The sequence below is a fragment of the Coenobita brevimanus genome, chromosome 108 (assembly GCF_032717465.1).
Source record: "Coenobita brevimanus isolate Jiangsu-jjx chromosome 108, ASM3271746v2, whole genome shotgun sequence".
Lineage (NCBI taxonomy): Eukaryota > Metazoa > Arthropoda > Malacostraca > Decapoda > Coenobitidae > Coenobita > Coenobita brevimanus.
The window spans coordinates 8681078-8708781 of record NC_137061.1 but is presented as its reverse complement, the minus strand read 5'-3'; the positions used below and the strand labels follow the sequence as shown (position 1 = coordinate 8708781).

The 27704-nt window shown below is 41.1% G+C and overlaps 1 protein-coding gene across 1 annotated transcript in view; it reads left to right on the top strand.

Annotated features, from left to right (window-relative positions):
- The window catches only part of LOC145416953 (uncharacterized), a 66364-nt gene extending 46306 nt beyond the window's left edge, over positions 1-20058 (top strand). The window contains exons 33-44 of the mRNA XM_080285804.1: positions 187-301; positions 966-1138; positions 1663-1829; positions 4576-4641; positions 6333-6566; positions 7391-7541; positions 9990-10183; positions 11140-11251; positions 11423-11570; positions 14057-14143; positions 14628-14803; positions 19903-20058. Coding sequence (XP_080141930.1) covers positions 187-301; positions 966-1138; positions 1663-1829; positions 4576-4641; positions 6333-6566; positions 7391-7541; positions 9990-10183; positions 11140-11251; positions 11423-11570; positions 14057-14143; positions 14628-14803; positions 19903-20058 — 1779 coding nt within the window. The remainder of the gene's footprint in view (positions 1-186; positions 302-965; positions 1139-1662; positions 1830-4575; positions 4642-6332; positions 6567-7390; positions 7542-9989; positions 10184-11139; positions 11252-11422; positions 11571-14056; positions 14144-14627; positions 14804-19902) is intronic.
- The last annotated feature ends 7646 nt before the right edge of the window (positions 20059-27704 follow it).

Below are 27704 nucleotides of genomic sequence, written 5' to 3'. Positions count from 1 at the left end.
TTTAGTCTGTCTAACCCTACACGATATAAGAGCCAGCTGTGATGAGATTTCCAGTATATATGTACCCATCTGTCTATCCATCTCTATGTATCTATCTCTCTATCTGTCTATCTATCTATCTATGAATCTATGTACAGCGTAACCATAATGAAGGAAAACTAAAATTGTTACTTTCTTTGTGTTCAGTCTTTTAGGAGGGAATGTTCGCTCAGTTCTGATGACACTTTCACGGCGGGTGGCCAGAACGCCCTTCAGGTGGAGCGAGACTACTTCTTCGCGGAGAAAGGCGCTTGTAAGACAGGTAAGGATCAGAGGAAAGAGATTATAACCCCGTGTTGTCTATAATTAGTGAAATGGAACAGAGGCCGAGGTAGCAGTGTCTCCCCTCCACCATTGTTTACGTGCCATAATAACCCTTGGGACATCTAGAGGCGTAAACCAATTATAACTAAAAATCAAATGACATCACTGTAATAAATGGTATGTGAATGATAATCACGATTAATGAATTTGAACAGTATGAAAATTATCTGTGGAAAGTAAATGTGTAGCAAAACGAGATGTGAAAGATGAGAATTAAAAAAAATAAAGAAAAAAGGATAAAAGTGCCTGGATGGGTAACTCTGAAACTGCACATGACGAAGGTTGAATTCTTAAAATCTTGGCAGTCAACGAAATGAACTCTGCCTCTGTACATGTTTTCATTCTGTGTCCCTACTTATTATAATTATGCTTATATTTTGCATAGATTTTTGTTAAATACTTACATATTCCTCTTCCATCTAAGCGCTAATATATATTACCGCTGCTAATCTTCTTTGTGTGTGTGTGTGTGTGTGTGTGTGTGTGTGTGTTTAACAAGAGAACGACAATGAAAGCTCAACTCAAGGCCTATTGCTATTATTGCCATTAAAACTACTACAACAGCTGCTATTCTCACCACCCACCACTACTCCTCCCCACAGTGAAGGTAGACTGTACCCCCACGGACATGCTGGTGACCTTTTCGTTCGGGTCGCCTTTTGAGGGTCGGGTATACGCCACGGGGAACGCCCAGGCCTGTTTCGAGATGGGGAACAGGCAGACGCAACTCAGGCTAAGGGTTCCACTCGGCACCATATGTGGAACAGTGGAGGAGGTGAGGGAGCAGTTTACAGCCTCTTCTTTCCGATGACATTTTTCTTATTGGTATCTCCTGGTGGTTTAATTTACCTTGCAAGAGATATATCAAACTATATTGGTTAGATGCAGCCTTCATTAATCGATTTGCTAGACATATCGAAGTTGTTGGCATGCATAATAACCTTTAATAACCCCTTCAAATTAAGAGGACTCCCATAAGTTAAATAAAATCGTCTACTGGAAGCAGGAATAGCAGAGAAAAATAGAGGGCAAGAGTTATGCAGACATGTTCTCTTCATTTATATTCACATAGCACAGTATTCCTTCCCATCAGATCAAATTTGGCATCGTTACAACTGAATTAATAATATATACTCTGATTTACCGAGAACCTGTACCCACATACTGCCTCCAGGTGTCTGCTGTACCTGGGCCTCTGAGGATGATAGAAACCTGGACCATTTTAGCTGCCACCAATTTTCTTCAGTTTGAGTGGCCTTCCGTCATCACTGGGTTAACTTCTTTCTCTCGTGGTTGCAGGGTGACGGGAAGTTCGTAAACACAGTGGTGGTACAGCAACATCCACTGATCATGCAGGAGTCAGACCGCACCGTGCGAGTAGAGTGTTCCTTCGAGGCGGGGGATCAGACGGTGTCCTATGCTCCGGGGGGCACGGGAGGCAGGACAGGAGGAGGCATTGACATCAAGTGAGTGACAACAAAACCCTTCTCTTCCTTCCTCCTTCCTGTTGGCATAACCTGCGTCTTGCTTCCTGGTGACACGGGTCTTCATGTGAGATGCTTGGAGGGCGAATCAGCCAAATATGAGTGATGAGATGCAAGTTTTTGCTCTCATTACTACTCGTTTAAGGTCACTTACAGCGGCTTATATTGATTTGGTCCATCATCCTTTGTTTATTTTTCTGAACTTTGAATTAAATTATATATATATATATGAAGAAATTGGTGTGTGGTAAGGCTCGAAGAAAATGGACTTGGCACCGTTGGCTCCGTTACAAAAAAAAAAAAAAAAAAAAAAAAAAGACTACTGGGGGGCAGCTATATTATGATTATTTACCAAAAGGACGTGGCCTTTCCATATTTTCTATTGAGTCTTTCACAGGTTACTTGTTATTATTCCTGGATTACCGCTACTACTGGGGATTTTTATAAACTTACCACTGAAAACTATAAATGAGGATTTAGAATGCATAAAGATTCTGCTGACCTCTGCCATTAGCCGTCCATATTTAACACTCCTAACGCACATTTTTACATTTGAAAGCTGGCTGTCAAAGGCAAGTGAGGTTAGGTTGGATTAGGTTTGGTTTGTTTAGGTTAAGTTTGGTTAAATCATTAAGTTTCCCATTGTTTTGACACGAAATACACTAGCACGTCCTGTCGGATCAATGGTTAGTAAATAACGTGGCCAAAGTCGACTGAACGCAGCCAGTCAGAGAGATTTTGGGTAAACAGTGCCTGGTTGCTTTCTTACATACCCCCCAAAAAGTGTATTTTGTTTTTTTCCAATCACTTCTTGCATTCGCAGTGGAAGAGTTAACTGTGTTTCTTATGTACCAGAATCACTTACCATGAGATCGTGAGTTTGTTATAATATAGGTGGAATCGCCACGCCCATTTGGTAAATAATAACCGTTTTGGGAAATAAAATATTTTTCGAAACTTTGAAACTAAACAGTTTATACAAAATATGGGGCCGTAGGGAGTGTTCCTGCAAAGTTTCATCAAAATAGGTGCACGCGTCCAAGAGAAGTAGCTGAATAAACCCTTACACAGACAGAAAATGGTCCATTATTATACAAATGTCTCAGTAACAAGAAAATACGATTTGACTAGGAGAACTTGATCTCAGAAAGAACGAAATTTAGTGTACAAAATCACGGTGTAGCACCTGTTCAATCAACCTGTTTTACATGAAACCTAAAAATTTGTGTTTGTCTGATTCGCCTTTCTGACTACAAGGATCTCATCTCTATGCGCATTTAGTGATTCTTATTATTAGATATTTGCTGCTTGTGATGATGATGCTTCTGGTGCTGAATCACTGTCAAATCTCACACATTCTTGTTTAACTGTGTCATGGTTCTACTTAAATCTGCATTGAGTGATTCTCATTATTCTAATGTTTCTGCTTGCGCAGCACCACATAGTTAACGTCTTGCATTCCTTAAACCTATAAGCTGTTCAGTATGCCACTTATTATTTGTTTCACAGTACCGTGAAATATTCAAATAGATGAATTATGCCCATGTACTTAAACTGCATCAATTGTGAGACTGCGACAATAATTTTGGTCCGAATTGGCTTCACTTAAGGCAGGTTATTTTTACATTTAAGCACACTTTCTGAACTTGGGTGTAATTCATAATTTGTCCACACGACTTGCAGCCTGTCCCTCAAATGAAATTGTGTGAAGAGAAAAATAATTAGTGTAGCTGAGATGAAATAAGTGGGAATGACGGTGTGAGTGATTCGTATTCTTGTCAGTTAAGGAGACTTCCAATACCCCTTCCTTGTTACAGTATACATATATATATATATATATATATATATATATATATATATATATAATTATATATATATATATATATATATATATATATATATATATATATATATATATATATATATATATATATATATGTATGTATGTATGTATGTATATATATATTCAGTATGCAAGGGAATATTTTCCCTTGAGTTCGGTGACGTCCTTTTCTTCAGTGTGTTTTTGCTGCTTCTTGGTGATTTCGTTCAGCTACAAAGAACGGCCTTAATAATGAAATGATTAAGATTTAATACAACCACTCCAGTTGGATAATTTTCTTCTAGATTAAATGAATCTAATCTAAAATTGACGCCATTTGTCCTGTCAAGGAATCCTCGTATTGGGGTTGACCTTGGCACAGCTGATATGTTCTTTGGACAGGAAGTTAAACCAAGTGCTAAACCCAGCTCATTACTTCCCAACAGTTGCTGGAAGCTGTTGAAAAAACTGAGATGCGTCATAAGACTTGTAACAGTATGAGAGTCTCAGCTTGGACTTTGACTCTGTGTAGAGTCACTCAGAATAAAGATCACGTAGTGACTGTACATGTGGCTGAATGTTCCCTACTTTAGAATGACATTTGCGTGGCTGGCTACCAAGCTTGTTACCACATTTTACTCTCATGGTAGTTCCTCCCAGGGTGATGGTAGCCACCCATTCTACTAAGCAAAATGAAATCACTTGGAAATAGCAAGGACAAATTAAAAAAAAAAAAAAAAAAAAAAGACGTCGCTACGGAAGGGTTGCTGGAAACCCTTTTAACCCACAAGAATACCGGCCTACTGTAGGTGTGTTTGTTTGTGTCCTTCGTGACGCTATGAAGGACAGTGATATTTGTGACTGTATTGATAACTGGCTTGTCTCCCTTGTTCCCATGCTGCCCAGCGAGGAGCATGAAGTTCTCACCAACTTCGTCACTGGTTTCCGTAGACGAAACTTCAATGCGGCCAGGTAGGACTCGATAATCACCTCTCAGCTGCATGGCTTCCGCTCCACCTGTCCCGTGGCTGGGTTGGGGAGCGTGGTGTTGTACTGCCTGTGGCCGTCAGGCAGGTGTTGGGGTCAGGCTGGGGCAAAATGGGTCAGGTTGGGGTCAGGATGGGGTCAAAGGGAGTCAGAATGGGACCTGTACTTTGGTAAACTGAACTGCTTCCGCTCTCTGCTCTCTCATCTTCCCTTTCAGTAGTTCTCTGCCTTTACTTAACAAGGCGATACACTGTATATGTGGCTGGCATCGGTGGCAACTAGTATGCTGTTGGTTCATGAAAACAGGCGGGTTAATGGGCCTCCTGAACAACTCGTTTCCCTACTGTGTGGCATGTCAGTGGGTTTCAGAATCTTTATGTAATTCAGGACATCACTGAAGGAATTCAAAATCACTGCTGATTTTGTATTCCTTGAATGATATCCTGAGTGAAGTGGATATCCTGGAATCCTCTGACTTCTCACAGGCGTGAGAAACAGTTTGCTGGGGAGACCCACTGGGTGGAAGGGAAACACGAGCCAGGGCTTCAGGTATTTATTTATTTCTCAAACGTTTCCTGTTACTCTAAGGGTGGACTCTGTTTGGTCTTAAATGTGTTTCCATTCTACTCATTGCTCTTCTGTGCTCTTCTCTCAGATTTCTTGAGCAGGTTTTCTTCTTTATATATGGGTATTTATCAAATCTAAGACAAACTGAAAAGCTACAGATTAACTTGGGCTGTATTTCCGCAACACCACTAAGGTCATGCTCTGCTACAGTCAGCAATATAAGCTTTATAGGCGGGTTCAGTGTAAATATTTTGCTTGTGCTCACATAGTTGCTAAATCCGGTCTTACTCAACATCAGACAAATAAAAAATGTATTCATGCCTTTAGCTTGTGCTGTCTCCCCACATTTACGCACAAAAACATCAATTATTGTGAAGTTCAAACTTGTCTCTGTTCCTAGTCAACATATATACGTGAATATTCCACGAAAAACACCAACTCTGAACCTAAAACACGAAGAAAACACCAGTTCCAAGCCTCCAACTCGGCCTTTCCCCTCGCCATCACTTCGTGATCACTGCACAGACTCCAAAGCTCGTCCCTCTTTGTGCGGGTCTCACCTGCTCAATCTTACGCAAATCTTCACGATAAAAACAGCAACTCTGAACCTCCAACTCGTCCTACCTCGCCACATTTACGCCAATAGTTCAAGACAGACGTCACTTCTAAAACCTCAGCTAGGCACTTTCCCGATTGCACACTTTTTCTGAACCCCCAACTAAACTTCCTCGCCCTTGAACATTAATTCTGAACTCCCAACTCAACTTTTTCCCCCTTGTACACCAATTCTGAACCTCCTCCAACTAGACCCTCTCCTACTTGAACACCAATTCTGAAACCCCGATTAAACCTTGTCCCAACCTCCCACACTCTCAAACCCTTCCCTGTCCCAACCTCCCACACTTTCAACTCTTCCCTGTCTCAACCTCCCACACTCTCAAACCCTTCCCTGTCCCAACCTCCCACACTCTCAAACCCTTCCCTGTCCCAACCTCCCACACTCTCAAACCCTTCCCTGTCCCAACCTCCCACACACTCCAAACTCTTCGCTATAAAAAAAAAAAAACACCAGTTCCAAGCATCCAACTCAGCCCTTCTCCGACTTCCAGTGCACCCTTCCGTCCTGGCGGGATTAACGATATCATCAGCAACACAGCACCAACACCCACCGTCCGTATGAGGATCTACAAGGCTGGGGGACAGGAGGCCAGCAACGTGGACCTGGGTGAACTGCTGACCCTCAAGATCGAGATGGAGCAGAACACCGCCTTCGCCATCTTCGCCAGGAACTTGGAGGCGCGGACTGATAATGGAGAACTGATGACGCTGATTGATAATGTTGGGTAAGGGTTTGTTGGTGGTGGTTTTATGAGTTCTTGGTTTGGTTTTGCTTGGTTTTGGGCATTTTTGAGGAGCGCGCGCGCACACACACACACACACACACACACACACACACACACACACACACACACACACACACACACACACACACACACACACACACACACACACACACACACACACACACACACACACACTACGGACAGACGCACTTTACACACGCATATTCTCGACCAAAACAGCCCAGACTCACCCATATTAACCTCTGCTGCCAGTGTAGACCATCTTTACTTCTCTTTCGCTGCTGCCAGACTGTTTTATTCAGATTAAGGAAGAAACCTTGCTGTGTATGAGTTAATGAAATACTGTGTCCAGCACCTCTAGTTCGATCATTCTTTAGCTGAATTTAATCACAAAAAGAGAGCAACGATAGAAAATTTTTTACATTCGATTTAAAAAACTGCCTTTATACAGCTAATCAGTGGTTTAAGATGAGCGTTGCTGCTGTTAGTGTTTCCTTGCAAAGCCAAATATTTCTGAATGATAATTGTATTCCATATCTTGTTTCAATTTCGTGGTTCATGACGTTGGTAATAGTGGCAATTATCCGCATGTCGGAGATACTGGAGAACATTTTGAAACAGATCATCCACTGTTTCAAAATACACAGGGCGGATAATACAAAGAGTATTTTGATCTTGTGTACATCAGACTGAAGTGGCTAGTTGCTTACGAGTCAGTCTTCGAAGCCTTTGAGTCTTGAATTTAAGTGAGTCCAAGGAGCCTGAATGTTAATCCTTCCTCCTCTTCCTTTTCCCCCTTCCAGCTGCCCGCGCTACCCCACCATCTTCCCTGAGCTGCAACTGGAGGAGCGAACCAAGAACCTGTTTGCTGACTTCAAGGCGTTCCGGTTCCCCTCCACCGCCCGCGTCAACTTTGTGGCCACCGTAAGATTCTGCCAAGACCGATGCGAACCGGTGCGTACCCTTGTGTTTACTGTTGTCTTAAATTTACGGTTGCCCTAAATTACGGTTGCCTTACATTTACGGTTGCCTTGTATTTACGGTTGCCTTATATTTATGGTTGTCTTAAATTTACGGTTGTCTTATATTTACGGTTGCCTTATATTTACGGTTGTCTTAAATTTAGGGTCATCTTAAATTTACGGTTGCCTTATATTTACGGTTGTCTTAAATTTAGGGTCATCTTAAATTTACGATTGCCTTATAATTAAGGTTGTCTTAAATTTAGGGTCATCTTAAATTTACGGTTGCCTTATATTTATGGTTGCCTTATATCAATAGGTCTCTTAAGTTTAAGGTTGTCTTAAATTTACGGTTGCCTTTTATTCACGGTTGCCTTATACTCGTATTTATGGTTGCCTTATATATACGGTTGCCTTATGTTTACGGCTGCCTTATTTTTACAGCTGCCTTATATTTATGGTTGCCCTATATTTACAGTTGTCTTAAATTTACGGTTGCTTTATATTTCCAGTTCATTTACATTTATTTATACTATATTTACGATCAGCTTATTTATACATGCTTTTACGGTTGTCTTATATTTCCATTCTATTTACTAAACAACTGACTCCACCAGACTGACCGGTATAAGATAACTTTATGTCTCAGGAGATGATGGAGGGACATAATTCGTGGTTCAACTGCACGAAGGTGGCTAAAAGACAGATAATTTTTGCAGGTTAATTGTGGTTAATTGCTTACCTTGAAAAGAACACAGGTGCATAACAAGAGAGATATTGGACGCTGTTAATCAAGAGTAATAGCAGAACAAAAATATTTCTCTCTCTCTCTCTCTCTCTCTCTCTCTCTCTCTCTCTCTCTCTCTCTCTCTCTCTCTCTCTCGAAAACAATATAATTAATCAATCAAATAAAACCAGCCACCTATCAGTAAAAGCCACATAAACCATGAAGGACACACGATAAAGCTAAGCATAAAACATCTACGGTTAAAACTAAGCATAAAAACTGAACTAGCAGTGTTTACGTTTTTGCAAGAAGAAGGCGACTTAAAATTAGCCCAGTAGCATTAAATCCCCAGGTAAATTAGCCCAATACCATTAAATCCCCAGGTAAATTGGCACAATAGCGTTAAATCCCCAGGTAAATTAGCCCAATAGCATTAAATTCCCAGGTAAATTAGTTCAGTAGCATTAAATTCCCATGTAAATTAGCCCAGTAGCAAATCCCCAGGTAAATTAGCCCAGTAGCATTAAATCCCCAGGTAAATTAGCCCAATAGCATTAAATCCCCAGGTATATTTGTGAAAGAACTTCCTTTTAATATCCAGTCTCTTATTACCCATCAGAGAGAGAGAGAAAGAGAGAGAGAGAGAGAGAGTCCCTTGTTACCCATCAGTAGCGTGAGGTCCTGAGAAAGAGAAAGAGAGAGAGAGAGAGAGAGAGAGAGAGAGAGAGAGACCACTCTATCCCTTTTACTCTAACTTGGCCTAAAATCACCATCTCTCTAGAAGACAGAGCCATGAAAATAGATTAACACGAGAAAATAATGCCAGTCACGTTGAAGTGCTATGGAACGGAAGTAGAGCTATAGTACTGATTTATTCTACCACTGAGCTACGTGAAATAAGCAGAAAAAGGACGATAATATGGACCAGGTTAAGGTGACACGACCACAGGTGTTCGCCCCTGAGTGGTACTATGTAAACAATAAATCCCAACCACCTCTCTGATGTAATCCATATTGGGCCACAGGTGACTGGGGCGCCTGAACCCCTTTGACCACCAGGCTTCCCTTTGGTTATATGGTTCGAATCCACTGCAGTAAATGTAGTCTTGGTCTGCAGTAAACTGTTTTTCTTGTCACTCACTGTAAAGTCACCTGAAGAAAGCACTACATTAGGAGAGTGGATGGTTAGCGCCCTCATCTACCACAGCTATATGTTCTACGTAATACTGTATTACCAAAGAAATTTTACTATTAGAACCACATCCCAGCTTTATTTTTTACCGTGTCTGTACAACTTTAATTAACCACTTCAAGCAAATTCGCCATACGAATGATATTTTTGCCGCTATAGTATTTTCACCTTAACTTGGCCCATATTTTCTTTTGCGACGTATTTCACGAAGTTCAGTGGCAGGAAAAGATAATACCACGGCCCTGCATCCTCATCATAGCACTTCTTCGTGACTGGCACCATTGCTATTTTCACGTTACAACTTGGTGTTCAAAATGGAGAGAGGGCAATTTTAGGCCAGGTTGGAGTAAAAGGGGTATACCAAACGATTGATTCAGCCTCAGGGAACACTTTTTGAAATTGAAGGGTTGAATATGAGTTCCATTAACCCACTGATTGCCAGAGGTTTATTTTAAGTCGCAGTTTAATTCTACACCATGTCCTCGAGGTGTTAACTCCACCAGCGTCTCTTCCCACTTCAGGTCTCGTGTGGAGGCGGCATCGTGTCGTACGGTCGTCGTCGTCGCCGTCGTCGTCGCAGCATCAACGAGACGACCGAGGCCTTCGAGGATGAGGAGGCTGACGGCGAGACCGAGGACCAAGGATGGGTGGAGGTGTCGACGGATGGCTCGAGTGAAACCACATTTACCTTCAGTCTCGAGCCCATGGAGTCGACGTCTGGGTGAGAACATGACTTTTTTTTTTTTTTTTTTTCATGTTCGTGATCTCGAAAAGTCTCTCAGTAAAATAAAACTGTAATTAGGAAGCGAGAGAACAATATAAAGGACATTTCGGTGAGAGAGAGAGAGAGAGAGAGAGAGAGAGAGAGAGAGAGAGCAAAAAATCGTCTGGGATCAACAGGCATGGTGTAAAAATGGGGGATGGAACTTTGAGGGGGATTAGAGAGAAAATCCTCCTTAATCCTTTGCTAAGCTGAATGTAATCTGGTGAAAACTTTAATGTATGAAATAAGACATCGTTATATATGCATCCTTTTCTGAACCTGAAGTTGGTTGCTGAAATAATAATAATAATAATAATAATAATAATAATAATAATAATCTATCTATCTATTGCCAGACGCCATAATCCCGTAACGGGTGGCCATTTGACTTTATTTGTTTTACGGGGAGGGGCACTAACCCTCCACCAACCCACTTGTTGACACGTAGGGAGCACGTATGGTTTGGTTATATGGTTACCACCCAGCGTTGTAAATGGTTTCTTGGCTTACAGGAAACCATTTGGCTTGTCAATCAATGTAAAGCCACCTGTAAAGGAAAGAAAAGCAATAAGAAGTGACAGGAAAGATGGGAGAAATAGGAAGAGAGGAGGACAGGCACAGAAAAAGAATGATAAAGGCTAAGGAAGAAGTAGGCAATAATAACAATAATCTTTCAGGGTGTAGATGTTGGAAGATGGCATCGTACTTAGGAAGTTCACTATTATGTTTTTCTGAAGTTGGTTCCTGAAACAACATTAATTTTTTTGTGCTTCGTGATTAGCCCTTCAGTTCGGTGACATTTCTGTTATTTATTCTTCCTATTAAGATGATAGTTCTTGGCTCAGGGAAGGCCTCTCACTCTGAACGTCTTAAAGAAGCCAGAGTCTGACCCCTTACCATTTCCAAAGGTGTCTCTCAGGCTCAGGTAAATTGTCTTCAGGTAGCAAGAGTACCAAGCAAAACACTACTACTACTACTTCTACTACTACTACTACTACTACTACTACTACTACCACTACTGCTACTTCTACTGCTGCTGCTGCTACTGCTACTACCACCGTCACCACCACCACTGCTACTACTACTACTACTACTACTACCACCACCTTGCATCATTCACACCTTATCATTTACCTTTATTTCTTCCACAGGACCACCAAGCGATCAGTCTCCACTTCAGGGGCGCCACAGTCCTCACCTTCCTCCTCCACCAGCCTCTCCACCACCACATCCACCTCATCCTCGACCTCCACCTCCACCTCAGCCTCCACCAATGCCAGTATCGAGGACCTTAAGGACGCGGAGCCGCCGAGTGATATTCCTGTGGCGCTATCGGTAGGTTTTATTATTATTATTATTGTTTATACTGGTTTTGAAAGGACAGATAAGATGATACTAAGATGTAACGTGGAAAATATACCGCTAAAAACGACGTAAATATGAAATATAAGTAAGGGTGCCCCAGTGTTGCATCTTGCCTAAAGCCTAGTCCGGGTAGAGGTCTTCCACTTTGCAATATTTCATTATCTTAGGGGAAGAAGTAGCTGAAGACACACACACACACACACACACACACACACACACACACACACACACACATTGATCTTTATATTAAACCTTTATATATATTAGAAGAAAACACTAGGACGAAACATGCAACATGCCCCCCCACCCCCAAAAAAAAAGGGAAAAAACGCCAAGGAACCAAAATTTACAAGAATACGGCATAATGAAGACTTACTTTACAACATATTTTTAACGCCAACACCTCATGACATACCTTGTTTGTTGGTATATATTTTTTCTCTGTTTTTCACAATATTATTTTTTAGAACAGCGTCCACATAACATCAGTTGAGCGTAATACATAGAAATATATAGACCTATCCAGTATGTATAGTATTCGGCCTGTGAGGTGGTGTGAGGATTCCAGGGGCTGCAGTGTAGGTGTGAATGAATGTGTGGCCCACTTCACTGGACATCTGTTGATAGTTCTCCCACTTTTCCACTTTTTCTTGCATATGCATCTTACCTCACCCCATCTTTAGGTGGGAAAAGGGTCAAGATGATGATGATGATGATAATGGTAGCGATGATGATGATGATGATGATGGTGATGGTGATGGTGATGATGATGATGATGATGGTTGTGGTGGTGTTGATAATGATGACGATGATGGTGATGATGGTGATGATGATGATGGTGGTCGTGATGGTGATAATTATGATCATGATGGTGATGATGATGATGATGGTTGTGGTGGTGATAATGGTGATGATGATGGTGTCTTGTAATAATGGAGTCCCTTACTTTCTGTGTCTAGCCAGCACAAGGACTTCAACACAAGGTATGCTGACGTCGATTCCAATTCTGTGATTATTATAATTATTTGTGTTGACTTACTTGGATAACATAACCCTTTCAGTACGAGTATGTCTATCTATCTATCTATAGCCAGACACCATAATCCCGTCAAGGGTGGCCGTTTGTCTTTGAGTTAGTTGTCTTATGGGCAGGGCACTAACCCTCCACCAATCCACTCGCTGATACGTAGGGAACACGTTTGGGTTGGTTATATGGTTACCACCCAACGTGTCTTTCTTAATTCTTAGATGATGTTAGCTCGAGGGACGCCTTCATGTGGTGGCACTGATGTAACTGTTCGGCGCCCCTGTCCGCTTATACAAACGTCCCTCAGTTCCCTCCCTACCCTCAGGAAGGAGGATGGTGGACTGCAGGAAGAGGGCAACTTCAGCCTGCAGTCCACTGAGCTCAAATGCAGATGAACCCAGGACAGAAACAAAATAAAAATAACAACAACAACAACAACACGGACCTATTTTTTGACTTAGGGTGGCCATGAAAATTATTAAAAGATCCCCTTCAGTACTATGACGAATTTTATATTTTTTTTCAAGCTAATTCCAGACGATTTTATTGAGCAGAGGAAATATTTTTGGAACTGGAGGGATTACGACATATACAGCATTCACAACCCCTTCTTTACGAGTGCTTTTTTAATGTAAATAAAAGGTAGTAAAAATGACGCCATGGTAGTGAAGGGGAAGTGGAGAGGTATATGAGAGAGTGGGGTGTGAGCTGGGGGTAGGGCAGCGGAATGGCGAGGGATAGGGCGACATGGAGGGGATTTGTTTGTGGCCGCCCCTTGCGGAATTATGGCGTCTGGCATTAGACAGACAGATAGATAGACCTTTCCTTCTGATTATTATATTTCCCTTTTATTCTGACCAGTTGACAAACCATTTTACTTATCACAGGTAAACTCAACTAATTTAATCCACCTGTCTGTGAACACCTGCGTCGCCTCCCAACCCCACCTGTACGGGATGGTCCATGTATTTTACCATCTCGTGTTGCGGGGACGGCTCAGTCAGCGTTACTACTCTCTCTCTCTCTCTCTCTCTCTCTCTCTCTCTCTCTCTCTCTCTCTCTCTCTCTCTCTCTCTCCATAGCCCTTTTCATACGTGTTTATGTCTGATTTTCAGTGCTGCTTGTTTCATTTTCCTCTTTTTCCACCTATTTTACGTAGCTCAGTGGCAAAAAATGCCGTTCTGTACACTTTGCATAGCACTTCTTCATGACTAGCATCCTATTCCACTGTTCATCACTTGTTACAGCTCAGCATTCAAGATGGAGAGACGGCAATATCAGGCCAGGTGAGAGTAAAAAAGAGATTAGCTAATTTCATGATGCCGCCAAAATGCCTTCGCTCCCCACATAAGCAAATTAAGCCGTCCCTGCCACACACAAATTGGAGAGTGCAATGTATGGACGACCCTGTGTTATTTTCTGATTAACGCTAGATGGTTTTGCTTCTCCCCAGCTGGTGGTGGGAGAAGACACCATGCCTGAAGGATGGGATGAACGAAACAGGCACCGCTACAGGGAAGGTACGTAGCCAAGATAACATTTCTGACGCCTTATCTAGCGGTACGTAGCCAAGTTAGCATTTTGACGCCTAATCTAATGGTATGTAGCGAAGTTAGCATTTTGACGCCCATATGATAGAGCAACGTGGAGGAGTGCTGTCAAGTGAGCCCGTCCTACCCTTGGTACACAGAAAACACACAAACAACGAAACTGATGAGGAGGAGGAGGAGGAGGGCCCTGGTGGTGAGAGAATTCCCTTCACGGTGAGAGGTCTCCACAGAGCTTAAAGCCATCGTCCGTCATTAGCCATATTAAAATACAAAATATGTTCTCCCTCTAAAGTGATTAACAGAGATTGCATGTAGCTTCCGCATCCAGAGGGGCCTCTCCTGACGTGAATATAATCGTGTGGGTTTAGCAAGACTAATATGTAAAATACGTTCCCTGGCTGACGATGTTGATACTTAATAACTGGGACTGACTCTGGCCTCGTCCCTTCCACAGAGACCTACGTGGCGGATGACTACGTGTGCACACCCACGTCTACGGTGATAGCTGCGGTGCTGACGCTGCTGGTGTTAGTGTGTGCTAGTGTGGCGGGCTTTGTGGTCTTCTACCGCAACAAGAAGAGGCACTGGCACAAGATGGCAGGTTGTGACCCATACCCGCTGCCCCCACAGGTAAGGCCACGAGGCATGTAAGGTCAAGACGTGTAAATAGGGTCAAGGAAATAAATGTGTTCCCTGCTTCTACCTGTCACAAGAATCCAGGTGTGTGGGAGTGCCAAATACCCACAGTTTGTAGACTCATAGATTGACATTCTCATAGGTTAAGGAAGCTGCCTAACACCTCCCAAGCGATTGATTCTGCTTATTACTCTTTACTATCCTCTTCTGTGTCACATAAATCGTTCAAATATCACCATACTCAGCATCAGTTACATACAAATATATGTTAATAGGCCGTATCCAAAAATAAATCGGTAAGAAAAGGATGTTAGGGAGCCTCCTTACGTGGCGACAATACAGACCAAAGATTAATACGAAATGTTTCAAAGATGACTGCCTTCCTCCTCACCATTAACAAAGTATTGGCTTGTACAGGGTGTTGGAGAGGGTGCCTTCACGTGGTGCCACTAGTTTAACCAGCAGGGATTATACAAACGCCCCTCAATTCCCTCCCCATCCCCCGAAAGGAGGATAATGGACTGTTAGGAAAGGGGAAGCCTCAGCCTGCAGTTCACCGGGCTCACGGCCATTTGAACCTGGGTCCCTAACAACCACTTAGGGAGAATATGGCAGTTCTTTTTTAGTTTGCAGACTGTGGGTTCATTGGAGTGTGGTTGCCATCATGTCATTGTGAATATTGCCCTTCTGTGTTGCTTAGTGCTGAAAAAAAAATCTGAATTGAATTTTGAGCATAAAGCAGGGAACACATTATATCCTGATATTTTTAACATGTATCATTGCTTCTTTGGCCATCTGTAAATATGTATATAAGCTTCATGGTAGTGGCTGCTGAGAAACATATAGAGGATAATAAGCACGACTGATTAACCTCCCCAGCACTGTGATGCCATATTAATCTTACACTTGTTGTGTGTTGACGATTTTATTCAGATAAAGAGAGAGAGAGAGAGAGAGAGAGAGAGAGAGAGAGAGAGAGAGAGAGTTTTTGCAGTGGAGGTGTTAGGTATCATTAAACTCATCGCACTCAAGGTGAGATGTAATAAGAGACTAACACGAGGATATGATGCTAGTCACGAAGAAGCGTTATGGACTGGATGTGGAGCCATAACATTGTCTTTTCCTGCCACTGAGCTACGTGAAATAAGCTCTACAGGGGACAATCTTGGGCCAGGTTAAAGTAAACACAGTATAGTTCCTCTCTGTACAAGGAACAGTTTCGGGCCAAGTTAAACACAGTATAGTTCGTCTCTGTAAATAGTCCTGGTGATTGTTCTAGCCTCTTCCCAGCGAGATGATCAGCAAAGATAAACAGGGAATCGTCTTTAGTACCCAGCTTGTGTGTTCTTCCAGCAGCAGAGGCGAAAGTGAGAGGCCATCTTAGACGAAAGTGCGGGTCCGGAGTGAAGATGACCCTCCGTATGCCAGATCTTTCCCACCCCTTGCTCCACCACCACCACCACCACCTCCTCCACCCTCTCATTTTCCCACATCACTTTTACCCACCGTGACCAGTGCAGGAAGAGAACTGGTCTGGGTGCTGGGCCAGGCTAGTCCACCTTGAGAAATGACTTGATTCGCTTTTGGCTATTTTTAACTAGCGGTGTTGATGTTGGTTCTAAGAGAGAGAATTTTACCTGTTCCAAAAATGTTACTAGGCTACCTGTGTGAGTAGAGTTCAGGTGTTTAAAGGTAAAATGTGAGGAAGCTTTTTTTTTTCCTCATAATCATTTTTTTAATTCTACTTCCAGCCTTTACACTTTAGTCTCTCACTCTTTTTTCGTAAATCTCGCATTCTCTAAATCCCAATTCAAAAATATGCTTTGAATTCCTTGCCATTTTTCACTCGAAATAATTTTTCCATTACGTTTTTCCTCAGGCGAACTCTCCTTTTCCTCCCACCTACCGTCCTTTCTTACACCCTTATGAAAAAACCTCACCGTTTCCATATCGACCCTTCTAAAAATATTCCTCTATTTCTTAGCCGCTTTCAACTCCTATCAACCTGTCAAATTATTCTCTCCATGGCCTACTATTCCTACTTCCCCCAACTACTATCTTCCCTCACAGCCTTCAGCTAAATCTTCTTTCTGTATTATTAAACAGATATTCACTTCCTTGTACATCCATTTCACCCTCGTAACCTGTTTCCTTTATTACATTTTTTCTTGTTCCGTCTCGTCTTCTTCCAGCTTCTTCCTTCTCTCACGTCCTCTTAGTAAATCTTCCAGTCTCTGTACAGTCCCTTATCACAATTTCCTCTTGGTTTTTCAGACTTTCCTCTTGCTTTGCTGCTCACTCTTAATTCCTCTCAGCCTGTTCCCTTCATGGCCATCTTTTTCTTCTCTCAGCCATTCCTCTCTTTCTCTCAGCCATTCCTCTGCCTATCTCCCAGCCATTGCTCTCTTTCAGCCATTCCTAGCTTTCTCTTAGCCATTCCTCTCTCTCTCTCTCTCTCTCTCTCTCTCTCTCTCTCTCTCTCTCTCTCTCTCTCTCTCTCTCTCTCTCTCTCTCTCTCTCTCTCTCTCTCTCTCTCTTTCTCTTGTATGCTGGAGGGAGAAGAAGTCTGCACAATCTTCCAACACAAGTTTTGTAGCATCTTTTCTACAGTTTGGTGCAAAATGTATGAAAATATAAGTGAAGAAATATTGTGAGGAAAATTAAAAAGAAAAACATCGAAAAATTTTATGCCAACTAAGATTAGTGGCTGCCATACCAAAACTGAAATGTTCCACCAGTGTTCTATCATTGCCTGCTGTAAACCAATGGCAGATGTATCTCTTAAAAAAAAAAAAAAAAAAAGAGAGAGAGAGAGAAAGAAGCACATGTCATTATAATTTTAGATTTGGAAGAAAGTTACTGTGCAGTGAGAAATTTGTAAGGACCCAGCACATTGAACAGATAACTCCCGCCACCCTTCAGAATGTGTTCAACAATATGCAGTGTCGTGTGCAGACATGGCTTCAGGCCTCTGGGGGACATTTCCAGCATTTACTGGAACACATTCCGAAGGGTGGCAGGAGTTATCTGTTCGGTGTGTTGGGTCATTACAAATATCTCACTGTACATTAACTTTACGGACACCCTGTATATGACCAAAAAAAAAAAAAAATACACAAGTTAGGTAGCCTGGGGTGCACTGGACCCCAAAGGCCCTTTAGCGAAACAATAGAGCCAGAACAGGAACTGACCCCATCACCTCCCTATACTACTCTACTGGTCTGGAAGGTGGAGGGAAAACCCTATCCCAAGACCCCATAGTAATACATGACAAACATTTTTTAAAGTAGCCTCGTGTTTAAGGGACCCCAAGTTACCTAAGGAGGGTTAAGAATGAAAGATAAGAAGACGTCATCGTAGTGAATGGGTAGAAAAATTTCCTGTCACTTCTCTTCCTCTGGATTGGTTGTGAAATGTTTGGTGTCTGTTTGAGTGAAGATATACATGTAAACAAACAAACTTATACACAAATTAAGGCAAAAATATTATGGTAACTATAATTTGTTTCTTTATTATAAATGAAAATAAAATCACAAACCTCCCCCTGTCCCAGAGTGGTATTGATCCCACGTCCATTCAAACAACAGCTCTCCGGTGTCCCATAAGCCCGTGGGAATATATGTCCTAAAATACCAACATCCTGTGCTTCACTCCTCTGTATGGTGCTGGATAGGGCGCCTTAACGTGGTGGCACTCATATAACCAGGCGGCTCAACTGCACGTATATACAAACGTTCCTCCTCTCTCTCCCTATCTCCCGAAAGGAGGAAGATGGACAGTAGGAGAAAGAAAACTTAATCCTGCAGTCCACTGGGTTCACGTTTCAGCTGAGTCTGGGGTTACAATGAAAACAACAACAACCACTACTCCTGCTACTACTACTACTACTATTACTACTACTACTACTACTACTGCTACCCAGTGCATACAACCCGCTTAACACTAACGCTGGCACTCTCTTCCTGCATCTGGCTTCTCACTGTAATGTTGGTACTGACGCTGTTGTGACTTTAAAAGATCATCAACCATCTTAATGATCTAAAAGTGTACATAAATGATAGCTTAGAGTACCGTAGCAAGTGTGTTTTGCTTCTGTTTGTAATGTGCTGTACTGTACTTGTAATATATGCTGCAATAAACACAGCCTTTTGGATATAATACCCCTTTGTAAATACACCTAATGCCTCGCCACCCCACCACCACCTCCACCACACTTCCACCACACCACCACTGCGGTAAGTGATCGCTGTTTGGTTTGCTAAGTGGATTGAGAATTGAATACAAGTTAAAAATTATGTTCCTGTTCATGGCCGAGTAATGGAGAAAGTAGAGCCTGTCCGTGTAAAACAAAAAATTAATAATAATAATAATAATAATAATAATAACAATAATAATAATAATGATAATAATAATAATAATAATAATAGTAAACTTAAGGAAAAGATGACTTTCTCTGCATGCACAAAAAAATGTAACTGGTCTTCTAATAACGATAATGTAAGTTGAATATCGCAAGACTTCAAGGGCTGAAATGTTAACATTATCAGTACATTTTCCATTCAAACCAATAAGACTCTGTTGTTTCTCATGCTAATTACTTGTTCCATGTAACATTTTGATCACAGAACACTTTCAGGTCTAATCTGGTAACCTTTGGTAGGTGCAAAACCAAACATATACAGTATATGTACATGATTTTTGGGTGTTTTTAATTCAGTGTTAATAGATTCTAAATACAAGACTTTGTGGCAAATTCTGAATAGGTCTTCAGCAAATACAATTCATAATTCAATCACCATTTTTAAAGGAAGTTGGGGTATAGCCATTATATAACCATTATGTAAATTCATACAAGTACAAACTTAGGCAACATTTTGTTTTATAGGCTTACATTCATACAATGCAAATAACTTGCAAAGTTTATTCAGATATGTCCAAAAATATGAAAAAACATGTCTGTGCTTCAATATGACATGTCTTTTTTAGGCTGAATAAAGTTATGTGGAGATAGGCAGAATAATCTAAAAAAATAGCATCATCATAGCGACAAAGTCAGTTCAGACCAATTTTAATTCTTTTCTCCCTCCTCTCAGCCCAAGAGCCAATTCTTCAACAGCCCTGAGGTCATGTTCAGGGCGGCCTATGGTGGGTTCCCTGGTCAGTCTCCCCTTGCCTCCAACATGGCAGCCTTCAACACAGCCCACGCACTCTCAGCACTTCAGGAGGACTCACCGCAGTACAAGGAGTAGCAACAGAGGGTGACTTGGTTATGGGGACTACGATAGGCCTCTAGGAACGGGGACTTTGGGGGGGTTGTGAATGTATTAGCCGTGATATAGGAAGAGCCGAAAGGAGAAGAAGAAGGAAGAGGGACGTTTAGGGTGTAATTCCTGGGGGTGGACTTAGGTTTAAAGCCACGGATATAAGAACGGGGATAAGTCCAGCGATATAGGAAAAGGGATAAGGCCAAGGATATAGGAAAAGGGACTTCGAGGGGGATATATTAGGAAATGGCATAAAAGAAGGGAGGCTTTGAAGGAAACTCAAGAGGGGGGACAGCAATATTTGAAGGGGTACTTTAAAGGGAACGTTTTGATGAATGTGTATATGTCTTTACAAGGTCTTCTTCACAGTGTGCTTGTGATAGAGCCTTTTAACAATATCTTACGTGTTTGCCTCAAGATGGTGACTTGTTTATTTTTTCTTATAATATAAGGGCGCTGGTTAAAAAGAGGGAAGGAAGGACTTTGAGAGGAACATTTTACGGACAGTATTTATGTCTTTACTACCCGTGTCAACAATGCAGATGGTTGTGTTTTGCTACATTTCTAGTTTGTCTCAAGAGGGTTTTATATATTTTATCATAAGCTTATTTGTTCTGATTAAAAGTGGTATTTGGAGAGGCATATTTTGCTGCCAATATTTTTACCGATTCATTACCCCTTCTGAATGGTGTAGTGTGTGATAGTTGTGTTTTTGTTGTCTTACAGTGTTTGTCTCATGATTGTTGCAGTTTTATTATATCATAGCTTTATTTGCAATGACTAAATTATAAAAAGCTTGTTGAACTTGTAGCGTGACGAGGGTATTCATCTGGGAATTGGCCGAGATATTAGTTAAGGATCTAGCTTTATGTCAGGAAATCTTGCGACCGTGATGATTCTACAGAACAGGCCAAAGTAACTTGTGCGGCAGTGGCTTCGTGTCACTGTGAGAGTAAGCTTTAGGTCACATGATTGCTGTTGTGTTAGATTTGTCACTGGGAGGCTACTTAATTATGTGTATTTCATTTTGTATGATGACGTCTTTAATATTTTGGTGACTATCAATTGATTAAGTTACCCTGGGAGAGACACCTGGTGGTAAACGGGAATTAGAAACAGCCTCCGGTAAATCCTTAGAGCTCCAGCTTTTCCTTAGGTTGATTGAAATGGTCTGACAGTATTAATAACTAATTGAATATGGCATCATTGAACTGAAAGAATTAAAAAGTATAAATAAAATTACTTAATGACAGTAATCTCATGCACAGTTGAAGTCACCAGATCTTTTAAGCCTCCCTTGAAAACTAACAAAACCTGATCATACGAAAAAATGAATCAGTAATATTCAAACAGGGTGGACTCTCATTTCGTTGCTTCAGAACCCCAGATATATTAAAGGATGTGTTGACCTCATATGTGCATTAGTTAACTGTAATGGCGTTGAATGAATGACAGTGTCGAATGGTGCAGGTTAAGTTGGTATGATCGTACTCACCATACTAACTCCTTCAGGATGATGATGTCTACAATTTTGCCTTTGCTGCTGCCAGACATTCTTATTTACATCCAAAGATTTTTTTTTACTGGAGAGATTACATATAGCATTAATTAATTCCCTTACTAATTGGGCCCCTCACCTGATGTTTACAAAATCTTCTGGGAGTAGCAAACATGTAGCAAAAAGGGCGTCCTTGAGCTGAAGTAGTTAACTGTAATACTTGGGCAGTTGGGAGAGGGAGGGGGCGCTGTGTCCCTGGGGTCTCGTGGTTTTAGAAGGGTCTTTAGCACCTCTTAGTTAGCGATTTAACTTTGGATATTACACCATTGACCTCTGTGTACGATGACATCTTGAAGAATCCATGCCACCTCCAGACATTTTTCTTGGGAGTTGGAGAATATTTTGGAACTAGAGGGATTAGATATACAACTAGCCTTCATTAACCCCTTCACTGCACGAGGCTTCCCCTGAGGTTAAGAGAATTGTCTGGAGGAAATAAAAAGAATAATTAAGCACATATTCATTGTACCAAATGGGTAAATATTGTTACTGAAATAAAGTAAAGAAAAAATTCAAGAAATCATAATGCCACGAGTGAAAATAAACTGATCAGGAAATGGTGCTGGGGAGCCTACCAAGCCCGTGGGAATACTGCCGCCTTATATAAGAAAGGGAATCAATGGCTTTTTTTTTACTCTTGTGCTTCTTGTGCGCGCTAAAACACTGAGAAACATAAATAGTCAAGTCTCTGCAGCCGCTAATCTCGCAAACTGTATTTACCGAAAATGAAAAGTGCACTAGACTAATCTTATGACAACGGAAAAATTTAGATGGATGTAAGTTTAAAGTCAGTTTGAAAGTTAATGTAGATGGTGACTAACAGCATCAGTCCAAGTGATTGATAGTATAAGTCACTCAATATGGAATAATCCCCCATGTATTTATAAGTGACTAATACATAGCAGTGTTTACGAGCAAAGTACTATCCCTTGTGAAGTACTGTATGACTTATTACATTAGTTTCAAAGGACAGTGCTAGACTATACCCTTTTTACTTTAACTTGGCCTAAAATTGCCATCTCTTCAACTTGAATGCTGAGGTGTAACACTAGGCGAACATTAGATTATGCTACTAGTCACGAAGAAGTGCAGTGAAAGGATGTAGGGCAGAAGCATTGTCTTTTTATGTTACAGAGTTATGTGAAATAAGTTATAAAAGAACGATAATATGGGCCAAGTTAAGGTGAAAGGAGTATACTGTCTTCAAGTCGACTCAACTGTTTATTGTTCTCAGTGATTCGGGAATATTTGTTAATACTTCAACCCTTTAGCAGCCATCACAGTCTTATTCTTTTACCTATCTGACCATCGTTCTCGTCAGCGCTTTTATTCGATTGTCCTGCTCAGTGCTTATATCTATCGTCCTTTATATTCCTGAATCTTTCTCTACAACCGCAACAGATTTTTCCATAGATTATATTTTTGCAGTAACCCAGGAATGTAGTACTTTTTCCAGGATGACAATTTCTTTTAAACAGTTCAAGTTCCTGCATGTGTTTTCCCGTTTTATAAAGACACTTGTATCCATTAGCGTCACTATTTATAAACTTTGTGCACCTGTGTAGCGTAGGCCAGACCAATTTGCCTCTCCTAACTACCTTTGTTTCTGCAGGAAGGACTAGATGCGTGAGACAATTACACACTCTTCTCTCCATGTTTCCCCTGCAATAAACAAGTCTTAGTTAGGACAGGGAATGCATCTTAAGTTTATCCGTCTACATCCCGACCATGTACTGGAAATTGTTGTGGTACCCATCCCCCCTCCACCACAGCCATGGACACTGCAAGATGGTCCATATGTTGCACAACCCAGCTCTCATGTTGCAAAGGCGTCTCAGCTAGCTTCATCAATGTCTATAATGTCTACCCTGCATTATTTTCTCCTTCCCATAACATTTTTCTTGCTTATAACGCTTGATTTTTTACGTCACTGTTTGCATGGTTTAGTAATGGCAGCCACACCTTCTTCACCCCTCACAAAACCAGACTCAGCCGTCCCCACAACACACAAGACTGGAGAGCGCAATGTACGTGCTACCCTGTAATTTATCGTGCTTAGACATCAGTACTTCGTTTACACTTCCGGGATTTCGAACCATGAACCGAAATTAGACTTTAGTTTATCGTCATTAATTAGATCACTCCAGGGCCCATTTTCTTGTTGATTAAGGAAGTTCTCTTACATCTTTTCCTAGGCGATTTATTTTGCTTATTACCACTTACTGTCCTATTACGTATTACATATATATTCTTCAAACATCACCATACTCTGCATAAAAATGTACAAAACGATATTAGCCAGCCATATCCAAAAATAAATCGCCAAGGGAGAGGTGTTACGAAGCCTCCTTACCCAACGGGAACACCGACCCAGGTCTCGAGCAGGGAATATTTATTAGCCTTGATTTTGACACAAAGCGTGATTAAAGTTCCAAACCAAGTAAATGGTCTAATTAAATGATATTCCAATAAGTTTCCTCAGTGATAGTAACTGTACAGATTCTGACATGAGCACGTCTGGGATTCTGAGTAAATGAAGCGAGACTGCAGCTGCCTTGACAGTTTCTTTAGCTTACGAGACATCTTTTTGTTTTATTTTTTATGTAAGGAAGAAGAAATCAAAGGCTAGAAGCCCACAAGATTGTTCCTTTCAAAGAAGAAAAAGCCAAATTTAAGATCCATTGTCCTTACCCACCTGAGGTTTCAAACTAATGAAGCGATATCCAAACCAACTCAGCAAGATCTTAAGTTTTGATATCCTTTACATGTCTAAGGTCCCGAAGTAATAAAGCTAGATTGCAGTCAACCTAAATATTGTTCATTAGCTTAGCAAGATCTCCATAGGTGTTAATATCCTTTATAAACATAATGTTTCGAACTGTGAAAGCGAGAACTGATGTTTCAAAGTAAGGAAATGAGATCTGAAGCCATCTGAAAATTACTTAATAATGTTGGGAGATCTATTTCGGAGTCGACGCAGTTTCGAAATAGAGTTAAAGAGCAACCAATGAGCCAGACTGAACGCAGCAGCAGGCATCCTTTAGAGAAGATCTTCCCAGGGTATCCACGAAGTAAAGTAAGTTCTGTTCAGTAAACGTAATTTGGTGGAATACTTAATGAATTTAGAGACAACTATACACACTCGAGGTTAACAGTTCTTTTGTGCTCTCCTGAAATTGTCTGACCCTAGTTAATATCTTGCTAAATCAATTAGTGATTCTCAGGCTGTTCGAAATTTCACTTTATTAGTTTGAATTTCTAGAAGTGTGAAGTAACTGTTGACCCTGATTTTGCCTGGAGTGTGGAATCGAACATACCAAATTTACAGCGATCACATCACTCAAAGCCAAACAGTACCGATATATATATATATATATATATATATATATATATATATATATATATATATATATATATATATATATATGTGTGTGTGTGTGTGTGTGTGTGAAAAGAGGGTGAGATAAAGGGGAAGGTAGTGGATGCTTGTTGTCGTTAGTGATGATAATTATGATTCCAGGTTCATGTGAAACGTGAACTCGGTTAACTGCAGGCTGCAAGTTAACCTCTTCCTGCAGTTCACCATCCTCCTATCAGGGGATGCAGAGGGAATTGAAATGTTAACAGAAAGAAGACGTGATGGACAGTGACTTTGTGTACTGTGGGGAATATCAGTCGTCGCTTTCCTCTGTATTTTGGTATGAGTAGGAAGGGACTGTGATGGTAGGCAGGAGTCGATTAACCGCGAATATTTATGCCTGGAGAAAGTCACAGGCCACACTTAGATCTCTGCCCCGATATTCATTTGTTTCCTTTATCCTTCATCACTGTATCTTTCTTGCTGAGTTTCTTATTTTCTCATGTTGTGAATCTTGTGTGAAATATCTAAAGCAGGTTACACACACACACACACACACACACACACACACACACACACACTGCTCATGGTTCAGTAGTTATGATGGCTGTGTAGAAATACCTTGATTTTCTTTTCGACTTCACTACCATCCGGCAACTTACCAGCACACAGCAACTTCATCACCACCGGTTACTTTGTACCATCCGGCTACTTTTCACAACCCGGCAACTTTTCGTCATCTGGCAACTTACCACCATCCAGCCATTTTTCACCATCTGACAACTTACCACCATCCCACAACTTAATCACCATCCGGCAACTTTTCACCATCCAGCAATTTACCACCATCCGGCAACTTAATCACCACCAGTAATGTTTCACCATCCGGCAACTTTTCACCATCCGGCAATTTATCACTGCTCACGTGCGCCTTCAAGGATACTTGTGTCCAGAATGCTCATCCTTCCTTAAGTTACGTTTATTTAGATATTAAGTGTATATTAAGGTCTGTATAGCAATGGAGAGTTCGTAACGTCTTCTCCTTAGCGATTAGTTTTGCACATTACACATCAATATCCTCTTTTATGTGACTGATGATTATGTTGGCATTAAAACTATATATTACAGAAGATGAACAGAGGAAGGAAAAAAAATCTAAACACCAGATTACAGGTGTCTTCCATTCATTTAAAAAAAAAAATCAAACATTTGGAATTGAGCCGCATACAAGAGAATGTTGAATAATAATAATAATAATAATAATAACAATAATAATAATAATAATAATAAAGACGTGTTATGAAGTCTGCCATGCCACCGATAATACGTAATTATGTTTTACTGGTGTATATATTTTTGCTTAATATCACTAAATATTCATAGATTAAGATGTTGTACTTTTAAGTGTGGCTGGAGTTTTTTCTTTTTTCTCGCTCTCTTTTTTTTTTCCTGTTCGATGTCACTACGTATTGCGGAAAAAAAAAAAAAAAAAACATTCGAGTATGAAGACAGTGGAACAGGAGGTTGCGAGAACCGTCACATGAATCTCAACTCGTCCAAGGTCCCCATAACTCACTGAGACGTAAGAGAATGGAGTTATAAAATTTGAATGTTTGTTGACAGATTTTCTTATCGTTTATTTAAATGTTAAGTGCCTGATTTAGAGAATGTGTTGATGTCTGGATTATTATTACCAATGATCTGTTATTCATTGCTGGACGTTATCTAAAACTCAGAATTAATTCGAAAAAAATGTTATAATAATATCTGACTAATCGCTGAGGGATTTTTGTTCAGTCTAGCACAAGTTGTCGTGCGCTGATTGGAATTGATTGATGATGGTGATGATGATGTTCAATTGATTTTGTTTGTTATTGTTCATTACGTCATGCGTGATTGTTTAGGGAATGTGGTGATTGCATTTTGGTAACTGTTCAAATCTCTCTACACTCCGTTTGTCAGTAAAAGATTGATCAGGAATGGAGTTATATTTGGCTGATGATTCACATTTTTTCTTTTCTTTTCGTTCAAGTAAAAGTGGAGACAATATGGGTGGGTAGCCACCTGTTGAATATCCGCGTATCGTATCATCGTTGCGTATCAGTGTGGACGGACATACGCTGCACCGTTGCAGGCCAAAATGTGATACAAAGATACGCAACGGGCTCGATCGGCCATTTGTCGTTTTTTCGCCGTCAGATCAAAGGGATGATACGGCACTGGCTGAGTCAGTGTGGACTGGGCGCGTGTCAAGTCAGAAACAACTATGAGGTCCGATCTTAACCCCTTATCCTCTGTTTTGATACGGATGTGCAGTGATGGTAAGGAGGAGTGATTACCCGATTCAGGACACTGTTTCACTGTTTCACTGGGCGGTACGCAACGATGATATGATACGCGGATACGCAACAAGTGGATACCGGGCTTTAGAGGAAGGGGACTGGCTTGACGGGAAGTGTTAAGAGTGTTAGAGGAGGTATGTTAGTGAAAGTGTTATAGGGAGGAGGTGAATGAGGAAGGGGAGAGGCCTGGTGAGGGGGGAGTGTTAGAAGGAATGTTTAAGGGAGTTTTAGTGAAGATGTCAGAGGGAATGCTAATGGAAATGTTAGAGGAAGGGTGGTGGGTGAGGAAGGGAAGGTGTATGGTGTAAGGAGAAGGAGAGGAAGTGTTAGAATGTGGGAGTGTTTGTAGAAGCGTTTGAGGTGTTACAGGGTG